The sequence below is a fragment of the Mytilus edulis genome, chromosome 4, assembly GCF_963676685.1.
Source record: "Mytilus edulis chromosome 4, xbMytEdul2.2, whole genome shotgun sequence".
NCBI lineage: Eukaryota > Metazoa > Mollusca > Bivalvia > Mytilida > Mytilidae > Mytilus > Mytilus edulis.
In genome coordinates, this window is record NC_092347.1 from 98,854,547 (window position 1) to 98,876,825 (window position 22,279).

Genomic DNA, 22,279 nt, shown 5'->3' on the forward strand with positions numbered 1-22,279 from the left:
ATAGGACATGTCAACAATAACATTTTAATATGAAACATACAATTCAATGGTTTGTATCGTTATGTTTTTGTTGGTTTGTTGTTTTGTACATATTGAGGGAAGACACATTTAGCTTCGGAGCCGTATTGACAGGCCTAGGGGATCAAATCAAATATTGAGGGAAGACACATTTTGCTTCGGAGCCGTATTAACAGGCCTAGGGGATCAAATCAAATATTGAGGGAAGACACATTTAGCTTCGGAGCCGTATTGACAGGCCTAGGGGATCAAATCAAATATTGAGGGAAGACACATTTAGCTTTGGAGCCGTATTGACAGGCCTAGGGGATCAAATCAAATATTGAGGGAAGACACATTTAGCTTCGGAGCCGTATTAACAGGCCTAGGGGATCAAATCAAATATTGAGGGAAGACACATTTAGCTTCGGAGCCGTATTGACAGGCCTAGGGGATCAAATCAAATATTGAGGGAAGACACATTTAGCTTCGGAGCCGTATTGACAGGCCTAGGGGATCAAATCAAATATTGAGGGAAGACACATTTAGCTTCGGAGCCGTATTGACAGGCCTAGGGGATCAAATCAAATATTGAGGGAAGACACATTTAGCTTCGGAGCCGTATTAACAGGCCTAGGGGATCAAATCAAATATTGAGGGAAGACACATTTAGCTTCGGAGCCGTATTGACAGGCCTAGGGGATCAAATCAAAAATTGAGGGAAGACACATTTAGCTTCGGAGCCGTATTAACAGGCCTAGGGGATCAAATCAAATATTGAGGGAAGACACATTTAGCTTCGGAGCCGTATTGACAGGCCTAGGGGATCAAATCTAATATTGAGGGAAGACACATTTAGCTTCGGAACCGTATTGACAGGCCTAGGGGATCAAATCAAATATTGAGGGAAGACACATTTAGCTTCGGAGCCGTATTGACAGGCCTAGGGGATCAAATCAAATATTGAGGGAAGACACATTTAGCTTCGGAGCCGTATTGACAGGCCTACGGGATCAAAACTTATATTGAGGGAAGACACATTTAGCTTCGGAGCCGTATTGACAGGTCTAGGGGATCAAATCTAATATTGAGGGAAGACACATTTAGCTTCGGAGCCGTATTGACAGGCCTAGGGGATCAAATCAAATATTGAGGGAAGACACATTTAGCTTCGGAGCCGTATTGACAGGCCTAGGGGATCAAATCTAATATTGAGGGAAGACACATTTAGCTTCGGAGCCGTATTGACAGGCCTAGGGGATCAAATCTAATATTGAGGGAAGACACATTTAGCTTCGGAGCCGTATTAACAGGCCTAGGGGATCAAATCTAATATTGAGGGAAGACACATTTTGCTTCGGAACCGTATTAACAGGCCTAGGGGATCAAATCTAATATTGAGGGAAGACACATTTTGCTTCGGAACCGTATTAACAGGCCTAGGGGATCAAATCTGATATTGGTTCTAAATAGATAAAAGATTAAATCAGTGAAAAAAACGGCATTCACTTAGAGAAACTTTTATGACCTAGGATGAAGTTTCTCGTTCAAATATTTTGACTTGATGTTTTAACAACTCTATTCTTAATGTATTTTTTTCTCATCAAAGATCGAGTTAACTGAAAAGTCTCTGAAAGTGGAATGAAACGAGGAATATAGTCTGAATAAATATACATTTATTGACAAAAAAGTTTTTGTATTCTAGTAGATCAGAAAGAATCCGTTTGCAAAGGATATAGTGCAAGGATAAATTTTTCCATTGTTTGTTGTATTTAACGACGTTTGTTTCTAACATGACGTTTTGTAATCATAATCAACTAATATATTTGTTTTATATGACTCACCGAAGAAGAGCGTTATAAACTCATGAGACTAAATTCACCCCAAATTAAATTAAAAACATACATCAATTTGGAAAAAGCAACATAGCTAGGCTATCAAGATCATGTGTCATTTCTTAAATGTGTTATTTAATTTATTCGTTCATTGTTTAATCAGACGTTTTTTGGTTGAGTTAAGTCTGCCAATTGATATTTTATCGTATGTTTTTCTTTGTTGTGATGTTATGCTATTGTTTCAGAAAAAGGGAGAAGGTTTGGATCCATTAAAACGTTTAATCCCGCTGCAAATGTTTGCACCTGTCCTAAGTCAGGAATCTGATGTACAGTAGTTGTCGTTTGTTTATGTAATATATACGTGTTTCTCGTTTCTCGTTTTGTTTATATAGATTAGACCGTTGGTTTTCCCGTTTGAATGGTTTTACACTAGTAATTTTGGGGCCCTTTATAGCTTGTTGTTCGGTGTGAGCCAAGGCTCCGTGTTGAAGGCCGTACTTTAACCTATAATGGTTTACTTTTTAAATTGTTATTTGTATGGAGAGTTGTCTCAATGACACTCACACCACATCTTCCTATATCTATTTTTGCAAATTTTTAACTAAGAGGGTTAAGGGGAATGATTGAGTTTTACTTCAGATTAGTTCAACAAACATCATCTATTAAAGTACTAGTTGTGAGTTAATTACTCCTACTATTATCTGATTATCACTAAATAAAATATTAGTAAACATTATGATTTCTTAAAAAAAATAATCGTTAATATCATCACTGATGAGTCTTGTGTAGACGAAACGAGCGTCTGGCGTAAATACAAAATTTAACTCTGGTATCTATGATGAGTTTATTAATATATTTATATTTATATCAAGTTTACAAAAAAAGATCTTTTATTTCGAGTAAAACCTTTCGAATCGAACATCAACTGTCAAAACAATCAAAACAATCCTAGCAATTATCATAAACTCTCATTTTATATATTAAATAGCATTTTCTCTCTAAAAAACCAATAAAACAACTTGTTTTTAACAGTTTTTGATTTATATTTGTTGTATACCAATTATGTTATTCTTTTCAATTATCTTCCTTTCGTGAATACAATTATTTCTAAGTAACACAAAGGAATAAAATTACAAAAAAGAGAAATTTATCCTCTTCAAAAATTCCTTTATAAATATATTTATTTTGTGCTGGGTTTTCTAAAATATAAAATAAATAATTTCACACAACGGGCATAGATCTAACTCGTTCATTTAAGATTCAAAAATGCTCTGTAAAGTGAAATGTTTTGGCTTTAATTCTTAGGTAACTTTGGATTAAGATCATTATTTATTTATTGAAATTTTATTATTTGTCCGTTATTGTTTAAGGCAGACCTGATAAGCTTTCAGGAACAACCAAATAAACAATAAAAAAGTAATTTTGTAGGTTAGAATTAAATCTGAGGGAATTTAAGGCGATAGTTTTAAAGCATATTAACAAACTATAGTTAAAAAGTGCAAAAATTTGTCAGTCTATGACTTTCAATCATTTATCATTATGAAAAATTATGAAAAATTATTATTTTTCATAAAAAATATTTTGATAAATTGTTCGTTATAAAAATTCATAATAAATTATGATTGATATGTGATATTAGTATAATTCATCACATTTTATGATCAAACGAGCACTATATAAGGCCTAAACAACCAAGCATTCAACACATCACTGTACCATCGTATCAAAGCAAGTAAGTGTCTTTAGTCTATCATTAACTGTATTGTCTGTAACGCTGTTGAACTGTGGACTCAATCAAGTATTTTATTTTCGTACAAAAATGGCTACAGAAGGGGTCATAAACCTTAAAGACTTTAAACTGTCGTACGAAGAAATAGTAGAAAAATACAAGTTCGGTTGTAATCACCATTTTTCTTTCTAATTATAAGAAAATTGTATCTGAGGAATTATATACAAATGATTTGCATAACAGCGACTTCTGTACTTGAACTGTAATAACGTAGAAAGGGGAAACTATTTGGTGGCGCATATCTTTAGTCTTACCAAATAAGATATAAGAGATTTTATTTTTTTTAAAGAAAAAGAAGTACAGCTATGACTCATCCCTTTGCTGTCTTTTTTGTGCATTAAAATAAAACCAGGTTCTACCAAACATGTTTTTCTTAAAATGCCCTGAACGAAGGCAGGAATATGGCAGAATTTGTCAAATAGTCTGTTTTTATGTGTATTGGCGTTTGTATTTTGTTGCAGTTCAGTGTTTCTGTAGTTCCGTTGTTTACAATTTGTTAATGATGTGTTTTAATTTGTAACTTTTGATGAAGGTGGTATACCTCTGTTGCCTTTATTGAACAACAATACCCAAACTGAATTTCCGGCTATTGCATTCGAGATTCTCTTATTAAGTACTCTGTAACTAAGAACATTTTTTTTTCTATTGCAGAATGCAACTCTTAGTCGGAATTCTCCTGGTTATCTGTAGCGCAGTCAGCGCATCCTATAAAGGAGGATATGGAGGATACGGAGGTGGATACGGAGGATACGGAGGTGGATTCGGTGGAGGATTCGGTGGTGGATTCGGAAGAGGATACGGTGGTGGATTCGGAAGAGGATACGGAGGATATGGAATCGGAGGTGGATACGGAGGATATGGATTCGGTGGTGGATACGGAGGATACGGTGGGGGATACGGTGGTGGATACGGAGGCGGATATGGAAAAGGAAAAGTTGTTATCGTTAAAGGATATGGCGGTTATGGTGGCGGTTATGGGGGTTATGGTGGTGGATTAGGAGGTGGATATGGTGGTTTCGGAGGTATTGGAGGAGGATATGGTGGTTATGGTGGTTATGGAGGTGGTTATGGTGGTTACGGAGGTGGATTTGGTGGATTCGGAGGTTATGGTGGTGGATATGGTGGTATTGGAGGAGGATATGGTGGATACGGATACGGAAAGGGAAAAGGTAAGATAATTTCTGCAGCAAATATTAATTTGACTATTATTTTATGACATGATGTTGATAGCTAAGTACAAGACAAACATAACTCAGAACTTTTAAAAACTAATTTCAGTTAAACCTCAATAGTTGTAATATCCATTTGTTATTGATTATATGATAATTTGTTATTATTTTCACACAATTCTGTATTGTTGTTTTTAAATAGGTACGTGAAATATTACTTCACCAATCTGTAATAGACTATTTTCATTTTACCGACTTTTGACACCTGAGTTATTATTTTTTGACCGGTTACCTTCTCCAATGTTGGACATTCTGGTACTCATTTATTGTTTATTTTCGTAAACAAAACCCATTAAAATGTATATTTACCATGTTAGCCGATCATAAAAATAATGAATACTGCTGCAGGAAATACAAGTTTTAGGAGGCAATAAGTAAACGTCAATAAAACAACAATCCGAAAAACAAAAAGATATCTTTGTAAAACGAAAGTTATGCTATGATAACATTATGTTCTTTATTTTGCAGGATATTAAACACAGAATCTAACCCAGAACGGACAACTAATGCTTTTCTTTTTTACATTTCTGATATAAAATATAATCGTTGCATTCAATTTGTGTTGTTTTACCTTCTTTCATAAATCTACAGTCCCTTTATAGACTTAACCTCATAGAATCATATCGACTTAACTGCGTGAGAAAGGAAGTCAACCTCGAAAAGATCATCTTAATATTAAGAGTTCTCCATGCTACACATTGCTATTCCCTATACTAGATTGAAAGATCATCTTAACATTTAGAGTTCTCAACGCTTCACATTGCTATTCCCTATAATCGATTGAAAGACCATCTTAATATTTAGAGTTCTCAACGCTTCACATTGCTATTCCCTATAATCGATTGAACGATCACCTTAATATTTAGAGTTCTCAACGTTTCACATTGCTATTCCCTATAATCGATTAAATGATCATCTAAATATTGAGAGTTCTCAACGCTTCACATTGCTATTCCCTATACTCGATTGAAAAAATCGACTGAGTTGACTCATTACAGGGAGATTTTTCTACAGAAATAGTCAACTTATATACAAGTTTCATGTTTGATGTCCCGAAAAACTATGTTGTGTCTTCTGTACTATCATTTGTTTGTTTGTTTTTTTATTTTTCGCCATGGCGTTGTCAGATTATCTATGAGTTTGACTCTCCCTCTGTCATCTTTGGTCGCTCTTTTTAAACGATTTAAATATCCCTCTGATTCCCACAACAAATGCACGGAACATGTTATCTTCAAAATAACCTTTCAGTACTTATGCATGCCGCCAATCGTGTTATGCTGTGGTTAATTTTGTATTCTTGTTTTTCATTTTTGCTTTTGTCCTATGACTCTATGCAATTCTTTTCTTCGTTGACAAATTTGTTTGTTTTTATAGTGATTAAGGTAACAATAAAATGTTGACTGATATACCTAGTGTGAATTCACATTACTATAAGACGTTTCACGGTACTTATCTATCCCAAATTCATGTATTTGCTTTTGATGCTATATTGGTTATTTTCATAGGATTTAGTCTAATGCTTAGTCCGTTTCTGTGTGTGTGTGTGTGTGTTTGTTACATTTTAATGTTGTGTCGTTGTTCTCCTCTTATATTTAATGCGTTTCCCTCAGTCTTAGTTTGTTACCCCGATTTTGTTTTTTTTGGCCATGGATTTATGAGTTTTAAACAGCGGTATACTACTGTTGCCTTTATGTACTCATATTTTTACTAGTGAGAGGTGTAACTAGCTTTTTAACCATGTTTAATTCACAGTGATTTATCACGTCTTAGATTGTGATTTACCAGATACGTCGTATTGTCTTTTAAGTACCGAACATGACCTGTTTTCGAATTTGACTGTTTAGCTGAATGTGAATTCGCATTGCTATAAAAAGTGTCACGGTATTTGTTATCCAAAAAATTATGTATTTATTTATAATGTTGTATTTGTAATTCTGATCGGATATTGATAAATGTCTTATCGTTTGTAGTTGTAATTCTTTTTTTTTAATTTTCTATTTGTTCATAAAGAAATGATTAATAATCAACAAGTTCATTTTTAAGATTTTAGTTTAATGCAACTATATATACACTATTTATTTGTTTTACAGTTCGATTTAGAAAAAATACCGACATAGCTATATAATACATCTAATTATCAAATTACAAACACAAATCTATATTAATATTCTTGTTATTGTAATATAATACACCAAATGAAATAGTTACAAATCTGATCTTGAGAAGTATCAATTCGTTTTAGAAATTTACCTGTGACGTCTTTTTTTGTGACGATGACCAAGTCGTGCGAAAGAAATTTTGTGATTCTGTTTTGTTTGCTGTCCTATGTTGTTTTACATGTTCGTTTTTATTCTGTGGTTAGAATGTTGAAATTTACTCTTGCATTGTTTATTTGTGTATTTCTCTGTCCTGAATGTTCTTGTATCAATTTCCACTGTATTCCTCTCACGTATTGAGGTGTTCTTAATATCATTATTCTAAAAGTACGAGTTCTTTTTCTATCAAAACCAGGTCTAACCCACAATTTTCCTTATAATGTCCTGTACCAAGTCCGGAAAATGGCAGTTGTATATTCTAGTTCGTTTTTGTGTGTGTTGCATTGTCGTTTGTTTTGAGTTTACTTCAGTTTTCCTGTTGTTTCGTCGTTTTCCTTTTAGAGCTGATGTGTTTTCCATGGTTTTAGTTGTAACCCAGATTTGATTTTGTCTCAATTGATTTATAACTTTCGAACAGCGGTATACTACTGTTGCCTTTATTTCTACATAAGAAAGTATCTCTACCATGTCAGGAATATGCCAGTTGTTATTCAGTCGTTTGATTTGTTTGAGATTTTGAATTTGAAATTAGATAATGGTTTCCGATTTGGATTTTCATAAGAGTTTGGTAAATTTTTTTGATGGTTTTTAAAAAAAAAAAAAAACCATTTCAACAAATAGTTAGTCGATGCTTATTGTTCACCCGTATTTGGCGGCTTGGTTTTTTTACTCTTGTAATGTAATATTCATTCGGAACCATCTCAAAGAATAAAAAGAAAAAAAAACTTCCAAAATTTCCTTTTCAGATGTACTGATGATTTTTTGAAACATGGTTGCTTACATCTCTTATATCCTAGTAAAGTTGGGATAAGGAATATCGCTGAAGCCAACAGATCTGCTTTATATTTCATCTTTTCCTCGATTATGACGCAAACAGACGACACCAAACGAGAAATTATGACAAATAAGATGATTTAAACTTTCCAATTGTCAAATTCCCTTTTATCGGTAGTTACGTATACGTACCATCCGCTCTACCGCATGACCTTTAATGTTTTGTTTAATACCTTCCGATCATTCATGTTCACAATACTAGTATACTTACTTCATGCTCTACATCTTTGTTCTTGTTTGGCTTTATTAATATTTGATATGAGCGTCATTGATGAGTCTCGTGTAGACGAAACGCGCGTCTGGCGTACTAAATTATAATCCTGGTACCTTTGATAACTATTCATGAACAAGGATGTGCTGATTACACACTAACTGCTCCAACAGAGGGTTGGAGAAGAAATTGATACTGTTTGTATCTATGATCGTCATTATTTCTACGATACAATGTTTTCAGACATCGTTGATAGTATATGGGAATTTTATGCAACTGTCATACTAGTAAATCCAAAGTTTAACCTCCACTTCCTACATAAGGAAATGCCTGTACCAAGTCAGGAATATGACAGTTGTTATCAATTAGGTTGATCTGATTGAGCTTTTGATTTTACCATTTGATTAGGGTTTTCCGATATTAATTATCCTCGGAATGTGGTATTTTGTTATTTTACCTTCTTCTTGTTCCAATTCATGTAAAACAAGATTTTCCGGTTGTAGAGCTTTATATAAAAGAAAAGTCATCTGGTCTGTAACTAACATTTTGTGTCACATTCCTGATCAAAATTTAAGACTTTCAAATGAATAGAAGTTAAGCCGTGATAGACTTGTTGAAAAGTAGCTTGTAAGCAGTTTATAGAGAGAGAAAAATCTTCGTGGGACCAAAACTGTATCATGTATCCTAAAACATCATTTTGTTGATGGGAATAAACTTTATATAAAAAAGGACAGCGAAAACATCTAAAAGAAAGCTGCCACACTTGCTAATTATGATTTATGATTAAGTGACTGATGCAGATCGCCGTAAGCCTATCGTTTACTTCTAACAAACACGAAATGTGTATCAGATGCATTTTATGATGATACTGAACTGATGGCTTATTGATTTAAAGCCAATGATCAAATTAGTTTCGAAAAGATAGGAACACTTGCAATAGTACTTGGTTGAAATTTTGAATATTTTCTTTTGCTCAAAGAAGACCTGTATTGAATATTACGCTGGTAATTGACGTTATCCTACTTCAGTTTATCATTTGTCAAACAATGTGAATAATTTATGTTTTTCGCAATAAAAAGAAAAGAACTCAATATTATGACCTTATGCGGGGAAGTTCAAAATTTGTATCAATCATTTTTTTCTCAATTTTGTTTACATATGAGGCTTGATAGATGTTCCATTCAGAAGGGGTATGTTTCATGTGGTTTTTATGTTTTTTTTTATTGTACTACACTTGTCACACATTACTGGTTTTTAGTCGGTATACATGGTGGCTCACTCATAAATATAATCACGTCAAGAGTATGCGTAAACATAAAATTACTTGTATATTAAGAAATGCAAATGTTTTGATTGAAAATATAAGGATTACACAAAGGAGTATATGTTATGTATTATCATTAAACACAATTTACATTTCAATATCAAGAATGAACACGAATGCGGCCAATTTCATTTAATACGGAAACCGTCTTGAATTTAACTAAAATGCTGAAATTGTGAAGATTTCAGTAATTTAGCATGACTTAATGATGCAAGTACTCGATATATATGCATTGTAATGACAAAAACAGTCCATATTTATGTAGCAGAGTCATTATACCTTCCAAAAAATAACTTAAAGTTTACATTCAAACAATTTTGTAAAACTGCAATATTTTGGGACCAAAAAGGGGTCTTACTGAACCTACTCCTTTTTCAACAGGTTATTAAAAAAACATTATCACGTATGCTATATGATTTCTAAGCCTTATGTAGCAGAGAGTAATTCAATCAATGCTACACACAGTAGTTAGAATTAGACTATTTACCGGATTTGTTATCGAATAAGCAACACGACGGGTGCAACATGTGGAGCAGGATCTGCTTATCGTTCCGGAGCACCCTAGATCACCCCTAGGTTTTGGTGGCGTTCGTGTTGTTTATTCTTTAGTTTTCTATGTTGTGTCATGTGTACTATTGTTTGTTTGTTTATCCTTTTCGTTTTTAGCCATGGCGTTGTCAGTTTTTTCTCGATCTATGAGTTTGGCTGTCCCTCTGGTATCGTTCGTCCTGATTTTAATTGATTTGAATGTCCTAAATTTTACCCAACATTATTAAACGTAAAGATATACCATCAAAACCGTATCTAGACAGCAACTGATTACGATAAAGGCATTATTGATAAATATTATATATATAAAATACCGTTTTTTCCTCCACAAATCAGCAAACTTAGATAAAAATAGAAGTATCTACATAATATAGTTGCACAAATTTAGATCATACTTATATAAAGAAAATTTGTCAAAGGTTTTAACAAAAGTTTGTATGAGTTTATCTTTTAAAACAAAAAAGTAGATATGTCTATCCAAGAATAGGTATGTCATAAAAAGCAAAATTGCTAGTTATCGTCCTAAAGTTTGTCAACATTCATCTCCAAAGTAACCCATGAAGGTATATATTTCATCACATATTTGAATTGACTTGTTGAAAATAGCTTGTATGCAATTTTTCAAGAAAATCACAACTGTATCGTGTTCCCTTAAAATGTTTGTTAATTGAGAGAAATTGTATATAAAATTGGACAGCCCAGAACATGTAATTAGTTATCAAAAGTACCAGGCATATTATTTAATATGCTAGACACGTTTTGTCTGCATACGACTCAACAGTCACGCTCAGATGGAAATTGTTAAAAAGTCAAACACATATGAAGTTGAAGAACATTCAAAATATTTAAAAAAGTTGTGCACAATACGGCTAAGGTAATATATGCCTGGGATAAGAAAATCCTTAGTGTTTCGAATAATTAATTATTTTGCTAATAGTAAATTTATAAAAATGACCATATAATTGATGTTCAAACCGAAGTAGTAACTACTTGGCTGGTGACACCGTCGGGGAAGAAACGTCCACCAGCAGTGGCATCGACCCAGTGGTGTAAATACTTATCAAAGATACACACTAAAAGCTATCAGAATTGCTAACTCATTGTTTAAGTATTGCATATTAATACTATGTGAGTGATGCAGTTGCATATTAATACTATGTGAGTGATGTAGATGGATGCGAACCTCGTGTTTATTTCTAGAAAACGTGGCGTGTATATCAGATAAAATTCATATTGCCATTAAACAGTAGGCTCATTGATTCAAATCAAATTGTCAAAATAGATTGAGAAAGACAGGAACACTTGCAACGATACTTTGAGACAATCTCCCAATTTCGAATATTTTCTATCTGCCTAAAGAATGACTTATCATCAAGACCTATATTGAATATTAATGAAATACTACCTAGTCAATGGGATAACCTTATGCGCTGAAGGTAAATACTACCTAGTCAATGGGATTACCTTATGCGCTGAAGGTCAAATTTTGTATTATTCATTATTTCATTTTACACTAAATGTTCAATTTAAATGGGTTTTTACTTTGTGGTTTTTCGTGTCATTTTTCGAATGTATTACAATAATCACGCATTATTGGTTTCTAGTCGGTTTTTATGGTAGCTCAGTCATAAATGTCAACAAGGTAACAGTGGGTGGTTAATAGAAACAAATATAATAAATGTATATTATGAAATGCACATGAAAACATAATATACAACAGGTTATTTAAGAAATAAACAACGCAAACTATCGATTAATTTGATATTTTTAAAGTCTTCTCAGTGAATAAATAATAGAATTTCAAATACAGCACACTTATTTATTCCACAGATTTTTTGAAATTACCGTATTTATGCACGACAATCATAATAAAAATAACAAATAAGTATAAGTCTTGCATGCATTATTTTAAAAATTATCAAGTGTACACATGTTTGAGAGGAAAAACATTGGCACTCACGACACATCTTCCTATATCTATAAAGCATAATAGTACATGTCCCTCCTGATGGAAAAAATCTGACATTACAAGCAAACTGTTTATAAACAAATAGCATAAATCAATTATCTATGTTTGTCAGCTTCAGGAATTCCTGCGCAAAAGATTATTTAAATTTGAAATTTCAAGCAAACTGCTTATAAACAAATATTTTTAATCAAGTATCTATATATATGTCAGTTTAAGGAATTTCTGCACAAAAAGATGATCCAAAATGAGGTAGAAGATACAAACTTGGCTAGATTGACAAGCCATGAAAAGATATTTAACAGTAGCAGAAACGCATCACAGGAAACTAGACTTAACAACCCGAACCCACCGGAAACCAGGGTTGATCACAGGTTATTCGAAACGGAACGGTTTGCAGATTTTGTTCCACATGTTGCACCTATAGATTTACTCATTTATCGATTTAATATCTATGATAAATCTAATTTGTTGTAAAATATATCTTTGAAAGGCGTGCAAGTCGATAAGTATCAACACAACTCAATCCTAGTTGCTGTGGAATCGTCACTGTGTTTGCCTTGTAACCATTGTTTCGTGACATTTTTACTGTGCATGCTTATATGGATCGTTTATTTGAAGAGCTATGCCACGTTTGATCAACATCAGACTTTATCAATAGTATATGGTTCAATAATCCTTACACAGACTGCATATTGCAACTTCTTTCAACACTTTCTTTTAGGTTTTTTGTCAAATATCCCTTTTTTGTGTTTTGATTCGAGTATATAAAAAAAAATTACGCAGAAACATGTTTTAATGAAATCAAGCTGGGTGTCATTGAAATTGTTTCTCGTAAAGAAGTTTCTTTTTTTTACAGAAATTAAATCTAAATTTTAGCGGCTTGTGAAGTGTCAATAAATTGTCAAATGTTCTATCATTATTATAATTACCACCGGAGTTCAAATAGCAAGTGTCTTTATTAATTGTAATCTTTAAAGCGTAGTTAGAAATATTTATCATCTACAGCAGATAGATATTCACATGCGGTGAATACAGTGTTTCAGGCGCCTCATTCCAATACCTATAAGGAATTTTTCCTAAGATTAATTTTACCCTACAAGTGATCATCATTGGAACGTTTATATGTACCAGAAAAACACTATTGGTATACCTAGTTCCACCGTTTTGAAAATGTGAAACAAATTTGTTTATGGTGTGAAACCTAACATTGTATATTCAGCTTTCTCATCTGGACAATAAATCTTAAGAAGAGTAGAAAAAAATTTGATTACATCTTTTTAACTTTATACTTGTTTTGATCTGAGCGTTACTGATAAGTATTATGTAGACGAAACGTGCGTCTTCGTAAGCGTATTAAATTATAATCCGGATAAATAATTAAACATTTAAACCGATGTTTGATGGGTTCCATGTTGCTTAGACATCATACTTTTTGAAATTATGGGTTCTCGTTACACGTCTACAATTTGCTTATGTTTTTGTATTTTACTTTATTTCCAGTTTTAATGATTAGCTTCTGTAGATAAGACGCGTCTGGGGTACAATTCCTTTGAAGACAAAAGGTGTTTGTCATTCTCAGAAACTCATCAAATTTTACACCAGACGCGCGTTTCATCTACAAAAGACCTATCAGTGACGCTCGAATCAAAAGATTTAAAAGGCCAAATTAAGTACGAAATTTAAGACCATTAAGAAGCAAACATTCCGAAAGGTATTTAAAGTAGAGCTAAGGTAGTCTATTCCTTGGGTAAAATTCAAAGTTTTGTTAGCAGTTAATTTATGAGCATTTCATACGACAATTAATGTCATCATAGAAGTGAAGTGTAAATTATATACCTTGTATCTTTGATTAATTATGTTTTTTTGTTAATTTTCTGTCAAGTGGTTTGATGACTATTGTTTATTTTTAGATAAGTTGAATAATTATCCTTAAGGTGGTACCCAACACTTTAACTAAAATTAATTTGGCTCGTTTAATTTTCTTAAAATTTTATCAAAGTATTTACTTTGACCCCTTGATAAAAATATAAAAATTTTAAAAATTTTGAACCAACCATTTTATCAGAAAAATTACACTGGTTATATAGCAGTTTGACAAACACTCATTTTGATCATTGAGAAACTTAATATCCCTTTAACAACACAACGTAATTAAAACGTTTAGCTGATATTACAGAGTTATCTCCCTGTAGTGTTAGGTACCACCTTAATCGACTTATGAGTTTGATATTTGTTCTTTTTAGCCAGTGTAGTGCCATACGATTTAAGACACTTAAAATCCACTAACAAGATGTATACATATTGGACATGAGTTGAATTTTTAGGAGATAAGATCAGATTATAGTAACAATATCATTACCTCCGAGTCACGACTTAACCTTCATGAATTATGACATATTAATTGTGGAATTTGCATAAAGATTGAATAAAATTTGTGTTTTACAGATGAAACAGAAACCCATTATAATAAATGCTCGAATGTTAAAATAGGTTTAAAACAAATCTTTTGTTATCATTAGACCTTTTCAACATCCCTCGACACCTACAGTTGAGAACGACTACGACAGGTAAAATGTGAAGGGTCGTCTCAAAGATAAATAAAATTGAGATCATTATTGATTTTATTGCTTTCAATCATCTTTTAGACGTTTAGCTTCTAGCTGTCCTGGTTAAATTTGGAAAACGAAAAGAACAAATCATATTTTTTGTAGTTGATATTTAATTAAACAATGATTATGTCGGTTGACAAGGGCGGCACATGTCTGTTAGTTTTGGCCTTGGATGCCTCAATGATGTACTCAATACTTTGTATCATTTCAGTTCACCAATTTGGTGTTCCACTTGAATTCTGTATTCACCAAACGAGGGGTCAATTATATTCTTTTCAAAATTCATCAAGGAAAAACTTTACCTAGAACAAGATATCTTGAAGCGAAGAAGACCGTCGTTGATAAATAAAAAAAAAAAACGTGATATTTTCCTTCGACCTAAAAAATCAATATGTAACTATGTAAAAATTGAATATGTTCATCTACTAAGTTGAAGATCGGTGGAAAAACACAAAGTTGGTCGTGTTCACAAGTGTGAAACGGACGGACGGTCCAGTATTCTTTTTAATTTTTGAAAAAAATCATCAAAGCTTTAACACCAACAAATTAAATCGTAATTGGCATGTGGCAAATATTTGGCGAAAGACTCACATAATCACAAAAGTGAAGAGAAAATGGGTTAGGATTCTGAATGATTGGAATATTTGTTTAACCAATTCAATATGAAATGTCGTGCAAATACACACGAAATAAGAATATATGACAAAGACATATGTATGGTGGACGGATGCGGACGTTTCCCCTTTTCGTGTTTTCCGGGAAATCCAGAAATCGAGAAATTGAGAAATCGGGAAATCAAGAAATCAAGAAATTGGGAAATCGAGAATTAGGGGAAGCAAAAACGCAAAATTGAGAATTCATTTCGCGTTTTAGCGTTTTCGTGTTTTCTCTTTCGTGTTTTGGCGTTTTTGCTTTCTTGCTTACTCGATTTCTCGATTTCCCGATCTACTCTAGTTCACAATTTCTCGATTTCCCTATTTCTCGATTTCCCGATTTCCCGATTTCTCAATTTCTCGATTTTGCTTTCTCGATTTCTCGAATTCCCAATTTCGCGTTTGCAAAATGAAAGGAGAAGTTACGAAAACGCGAAAAGGCGAAACAAATGGCCGCATCCGGCCACCATACATATATTTATTTATTTATTTGGTTGATATATATTCTTAAACTATATAGTCAAAACAGTATAAAACCGCCAATCCAATATGTTACGTAATGATAATCATGATGGTTTTTGTCTTTGAGACGACCCATCCATTTTGCCTGTAAACTGTATGTGTCATTAGTCGGTGTCGAGAGATGTTAAAAAGGTCTAATAAATAATATTTAAATATATGTGGTAATCGAAAAAATTGAAATTCGGCCACCAATAATATTCGTGTTATATAACAATATCAGTAAGATCGAATTACTCTCCAAACAAAAATATAGGAATTGATATTATATAAAATAATTGTACTTTCAAGTGACAAAAGTGTTAACTGTATTGAAATCGGATAATATTATCATTTATGTTTGAAGTATTTATTATACATTGTTTTTATAAATAAATAAAACAAATATAATTATGAAAATCCTTGAAAGTTGACGTGGATAAGTTAAGATTCTTGTTATTGATGTCTATGTTGATTCTTGTTAATGATGACGATTTATTTCGAACAGTAGTGTACTACTGTTGCCTTTATTTATTGGCCTTTTAGCTCGCTTCATTTGAATACACATTTGAATTTAAAATTCGTAAGATTTGAGTGTTCTTGCTTAGGGCAAATTCAGACTAACATGTAAGACGTATTAAGTTAATAAGTACTAAAAGGTAAAATCACAAAAATACTGAACTCCGAGAAAAAAATCAAAACGGAAAGTCCCTAACCAAATGAAAAAATCAAATGACAAACGATTGGACAACAACTGTCATGTTCCTGACTTTGTACATTTTGTAGATTCTTTAAGTTAACTATATCTTAGGGTAGATTGTTCTAACCATATCTTAGTAAGATTGTTTTAACAAAATCTTATGTTAGATTGTTTTAACCATATCTTAGGTTAGATTGTTTAGCTATATCTTAGGTTAGATTGTTTTAACCATATCTTAGGTTAGATTGTTTAACCATATCTTAGGTTAAATTTTTATAATCAAAATGCTTACACACAACTTTTTAAAAACGCAAAACGTGTCAGTCTATGACTTTCAAAAATTTATGATGAAGAATGATTATTTCTCTCATTAAAAAATATCTTGATCAATTGTTTTTTTTAAATAAGAGTCGGTATAAAACTGCGTAAATTCTTTTGATTGATTTGTGATGACATGTATACTATATCATATTTTTTTATAAATTCAGCAATATATAAGGCTCCTACAGCGAACATTCAGCACACCACTGGACTATCGTATCAAAGCAGGTAAGTCTCATTGTTAAATTAACTGCATAGTCTGTAAAGCTAAATGTCTCATCTCAATCTCCACAATTTAACTTTTGTCGATTCTAAAAATAGCAAAATTATTGCGTTGTCGTTCTGTACATCATATAATTGGTTTTATTGATTCTGTTTACACTAAGTGTTTCCTGGTCGATAAACGATACAAAAGAAATCGTTATTTACAAACATGCAGCCAGTAAAAAAAGGGAATAACTGTCTCGTGGAAGTTAATTTTGTCCATCTTTTATTGTTGCCAAAAAGCTTGAAATAAACAGAAATCACCTTGTGGCTATTGTCCTATTGTTAAAGACTATCAAACCGTCTTACTACGAAGTGGTATTAAATCTTAAATGATAAGATAGATATAAGAAGATGTGGTATGAGAGTCAATGAGACAATTCTCCATGCAATTTACAATTTGTAAATGTAAACCATTCGGTTTGAGCCAAGGGTCCGTGTTAAAGACTTTGTACTTTTATAAATTGTGATTTGGATGGAGATTTGTCTCATTGGCACTTATACCACATCTTCTTATATCCATTATAGTATGTTTTAAATTACTTACAATACCTTTAAAATCACAAGTAAATTATTGGACTAAAGTACTTTTCTTTCGAAATACTAAAAACAAATGAGCTGGCAGTTCAGTAGATAAATGTATTGTACTTCAAGCTTGGCTATTGTGAAAAGTAAATTCTACTTTGCAAATTGAGTTTACCTAACGACGCGGAGCAGGGCTAAGTAAACGGATATTTGCGACAGTAAAATTGAATTTTACTGAGGCCAAACTTAAAATACAATACAGTCATCTTCATGCTAATGCCACACATTAAAATGAATTCCATATAGAATGAAATTCAAAACAGTGTGGCTGTGGCCGTTGATTGACACATTAAATTCATCCATTGACTGGGACAATTTAGGTGAACGTTTGTATGTAACGACCACTGCTCACTAAGTACGTTTTAAAGACATTTAAACTATGGGGTCACCAAAGGTTCTCAACACCTTAATAAAGTAATTCGAAAAATATTCAGAAATAACACGATGTTTTGATTTATATCAATTATATAAATCAAAATATAAAGGTTATTCCTGATTAATTTGTCGAATTATTTTATAATAAAAGGCGTTAAGAAACCTTTGGTGACCCCACAGTTTAAACGTCTATCGTAGGTATGTCGTGAACAGTGGTCGTTACAGACAAACGTTAACGTAAATTGTCCCAGTCAATGGATGAATTTAATGTGTCAATCAATGGCCACAGCCACACTGTTTTGAATTTCATTCTAAAATAAATATTTAGGCTTAAAAATACCATTAATGAAAAAGTCTGCAAAACTGTTGCGACATCTTTAGCATCTAAACAATATGAGGTTAATATATGAATGTCAAACATAAACGCTAAACATATTTATACTTTTCTACGCTTCAGAATGGTTTCAATATTGGCAAAAAAGATGTTGACTCTCAAATTGAGCCTTTTTGGTATACTTGTTGAGAAATTACATAACCCCAAAAAATTGTAATTCAAAAAGGTAGCTTTCTTAGTTACGGACCGGTTGAACCTGGATTCTAATTCTTAAAAATATTTGTCAACGTTCAATGAAAATTATAGTTACAAACGAATTGCATTATAATTTTCAGTTTTCTCTTATCAAATGGATGTATTTCAAAAGCTTAGAAGGGACAAATTATCTGGCAGCGGATATTTGTTTAGTTTTATATTGACTAATAAATTCACAATGTGAGGTCAAAGATTGAATAATTCACGTATACCAAACATTAGAGTAATAACTTATTCCTCTGTCTTTTACAAAAAAAAAGTTATAACCAACAAATAGTATTTATGATCAATTTTACTCTTAAAATTTTATGACGAACTATTTATTAACACACGCATATTAGAAAGTTCAACAAACTGAACTTCAGACTTCTGTTTTTGCTGGATTCTCTTATTAAGTACTTCGTAATTAAGAGACTTTTTGATTATTTCAGAATGCAGCTCTTAGTCGGAATTCTCCTGGTTATTTGTAGCGCAGTCAGCGCATCCTATAAAGGAGGATATGGCAGTTACGGAAGTGGATACGGTGGATACGGAGGTGGATTCGGTGGTGGATTCGGAAGAATCGGCGGTGGATACGGAGGATATGGTGGAATCGGAGGTGGATACGGAGGTTATGGACTAGGAGGTGGATACGGAGGATACGGACTCGGAGGAGGATACGGAGGATATGGTGGAATCGGTGGTGGATACGGAGGATACGGAGGCGGATATGGAAAAGGAAAAGTTGTTATTGTAAAAGGTGGTTATGGTGGTGGTTATGGTGGTGGATTTGGTGGATTAGGTGGTTATGGTGGTTATGGATTAGGAGGTGGATATGGTGGTTTCGGAGGTATTGGAGGAGGGTATGGTGGTTATGGTGGTATTGGAGGCGGTTATGGTGGTTATGGTGGTTATGGAGGTGGATTCGGTGGATTAGGAGGTTATGGTGGTGGATATGGTGGTATCGGAGGAGGATATGGTGGATACGGATACGGAAAGGGAAAAGGTGAGATAAAGTCTGCTTTAAATAATATTTAAACTATTATGTTCTGACCGGATCTTTATTGCCCAACGAATGGTTTACATTGATTTCGCTTATTTTTGTGCTATATGCATATTTCTTGAGCGATGTGAGAAAACCATTTCTGATTATTAGTAAACTATCTATTCATAGCAAATCATTTGTCACAGTTTAATTATAACGTTAATTTTTTTTTTCAATTCTGCTGAATTTTCTATAATGACGTCCTGACAAAAGGCGACCATGCATCATAACGTCATATATCAAGAACACAACTCTGCAAATCTTTAAAACAAGAAGGATAGCAGTCATTAAAGAAACATATAACAGTACTAAAACTCGTGTATTACGATATTTCTCAACAGTTATCTTTCAACCATATTTTATGATTTTGATCCTTTTTTTCTTGGAACACTTTAAAGAATTTCATATTCTTATTGCCGCTTTATCTGCACATTTTTGAACAAATCATCTTTTGTGAGAAGAACGTAATATATTTCTCTCTCATACTGTAATAATTGTCAATACAGACATTTTTGATCATATAGAAAGCAAAGCAATAACCTGTACATGTTGTTCGATCTAAACATGGCCCACGATGAACGTCACTTGAATTCATTTGGTATATGTTTCCTCTTCAAATAAAATACCAAAACTCATCTTCAAATATGTTCAAATACAGTTATGAATTCTTTTGAACGAAATACTAGTAAAAGGAGACATGGAATAAACGTTGATAAGACAACAATCCGACAAAACAATAAAACACAAATGCGATAAAGAATAAAAAAATATATATTTGTAAAATGCAGATTTACATTACACAAAGTTATAACTTTCACTTTGCTATGATAACATTATATTCTTTGTTTTGCAGGATATTAAACACAGAACTTTAACAGAACGGACGCATACTCTTTTTTTTTTTTTTTTTTACATTTCTGATATAAAATATAATCGTTGCATTTAATTTGTGTTGTTTTACCTTCTTTCATAAATCTACAGTCCCTTTATAGAATCAACACTATACACTACTTTTTCTGTTCTCAATTTAAAGATCGACCAGATCGTCTAATTTGATAAAAATTGAAAACGTAGAACTTCGATTGAGAATGGAAATGGGGAATGTGTCAAAGAGATAACAACCTGACCATATAGCAGACATCATTGTCATGTTTATGGTATTTACTTTGTGAATAGCACGCTGATTCCAATAAGAAAATACTCTGAAGATATAGATTGATGACGTGTTGTCACGTGAGTGTCACATGAGTGCATACATATCCAAGTAACATATAAACGACTAGAAACGAGAATATATTGTCAAATGATTTCAACTATCAAATTGTTTAACTCACATTCCGTAGCAGTTACATCCCTAAACTTCATCGTACACCGTTTACAAATCGTAGGTTATACCTTAAACTCGTACATGTTCACACTATATAAACAAATAAGGATGTGCTCATTTCACCAAGAAACTCTGCTCCAACAGAATTATAAGAGATAAATCGACAAATAACAAGGTTTATTGCAACATATTAGACTATATGTACTAAACAATTTTGATATTATACAAAGGTATTTAATAAAATAAACATGCTATAAAATAAGGTATATACCCCGCCACATTCTGTATGTATGTGTCTGTCCCAAGTCAAGAGCCTGTAATTCAGTGGTTGTCGTTTATTGATGTGGTTCATATTTGTTTTTCGTTCATTTTGTTTTACATAAATTAGGCTGTAAGTTTTTTCGTTTAAATTGTTCAACATTAGTCATTTCTGGGCATTTTATAGCTGACTATGCGGTATTTAGCTTTGCACATTGTTGAAGGCCATACGGTGATCTATAGTTTTAATTTCTGTCATGTGGTCTCTTGTTAAGAATTGTCTCATTGGCAATTGTACCTCACCTTCTTTTAATTTATAAAGACGATACTGTTGCAAGTCATTAAAAAAGGCACATTTTGACTTTAATATTATTCAGTTGTAGGGTCTATGCATCGAGAAAAAACACATTTATTCTAAAACCTGTTTTTGGCATGATACTGGTTTTGTTCTTCTCATTTATTTAATGATTTTATGATACTAAACCCTAAATCCCTAACGGGAGGAATCGTGCTAGATATTCATATGATGAAGACATAATCTTTCAATGAGTTGAATTGAGGTCTGGAGCTGGCATTCTTTGTTAATTTATGTGTCATTGTCATTTTGTTTAGTTTCTTTTGTTAAATATTCTGTCTTCGGATTCAGATTTTTAAACTGAGTTTTATTGTGCGTATTGATGTGTGTTTGTTTATTCCACATTGGTTAGAGGTAAAGAGGAGGGTTAAAATCTCAAAAAACATATTCAATCGAGCCGACTGTCCGAAGTCAGGAGCCTCGGGTCTTCGGAGTAGAATATGACGTCCATAATCACTGAACCAGTACATGTTTTCGTTTAGGGGCTAGCTGAAGATCGCCTCCGGGTAAGGGATTTTCTGGCTGTATTGAGGACCCCCTTGATGGACTTCGGCTGTTATCCTCTCTTTTGTCAGATTGTTGTCTTTTTTCCACATTCCCCATTTTCATTCTCAATTTTAAGTTATCTAACATAAAAAGAAAACAGTAGTACGCTTTATGGTTATCTAC

The 22,279-nt window shown here is 32.8% G+C and overlaps 1 protein-coding gene across 3 annotated transcripts; it reads left to right on the forward strand.

Moving 5' to 3' along the window:
- Nucleotides 1–3,465: 3,465 nt before the first annotated feature.
- Nucleotides 3,466–20,616, forward strand: LOC139521234 (acanthoscurrin-2-like). Of its 3 annotated transcripts, none has more exons than XM_071314690.1 (4): nucleotides 3,466–3,564; nucleotides 4,273–4,682; nucleotides 19,455–19,631; nucleotides 20,524–20,616. In XM_071314690.1, exons 2-4 carry the CDS (start codon nucleotides 4,274–4,276, stop codon nucleotides 20,529–20,531), a joined length of 594 nt encoding a protein of 197 aa, XP_071170791.1. In that variant the 5' UTR covers nucleotides 3,466–3,564; nucleotide 4,273; the 3' UTR covers nucleotides 20,532–20,616. The 3 variants fall into 3 exon arrangements, with proteins under 3 accessions (XP_071170791.1, XP_071170792.1, XP_071170793.1); XM_071314691.1 differs by having other exon boundaries at nucleotides 4,273–4,661; XM_071314692.1 differs by lacking the exons at nucleotides 19,455–19,631; nucleotides 20,524–20,616 and adding an exon at nucleotides 5,319–5,406 and having other exon boundaries at nucleotides 4,273–4,790.
- The last annotated feature ends 1,663 nt before the right edge of the window (nucleotides 20,617–22,279 follow it).

Excerpts from the sequence above, each read along its gene's own strand:
- LOC139521234 (XM_071314690.1), top strand. The coding sequence starts at position 4,274 with ATGCAACTCTTAGTCGGAATTCTCCTGGTTATCTGTAGCGCAGTCAGC. Across the intron at positions 4,683-19,454 it reads TGGTTATGGTGGTTATGGAG|GTGGATATGGTGGTTTCGGA; the intron begins GTGGTTATGGTG and ends ATGGATTAGGAG.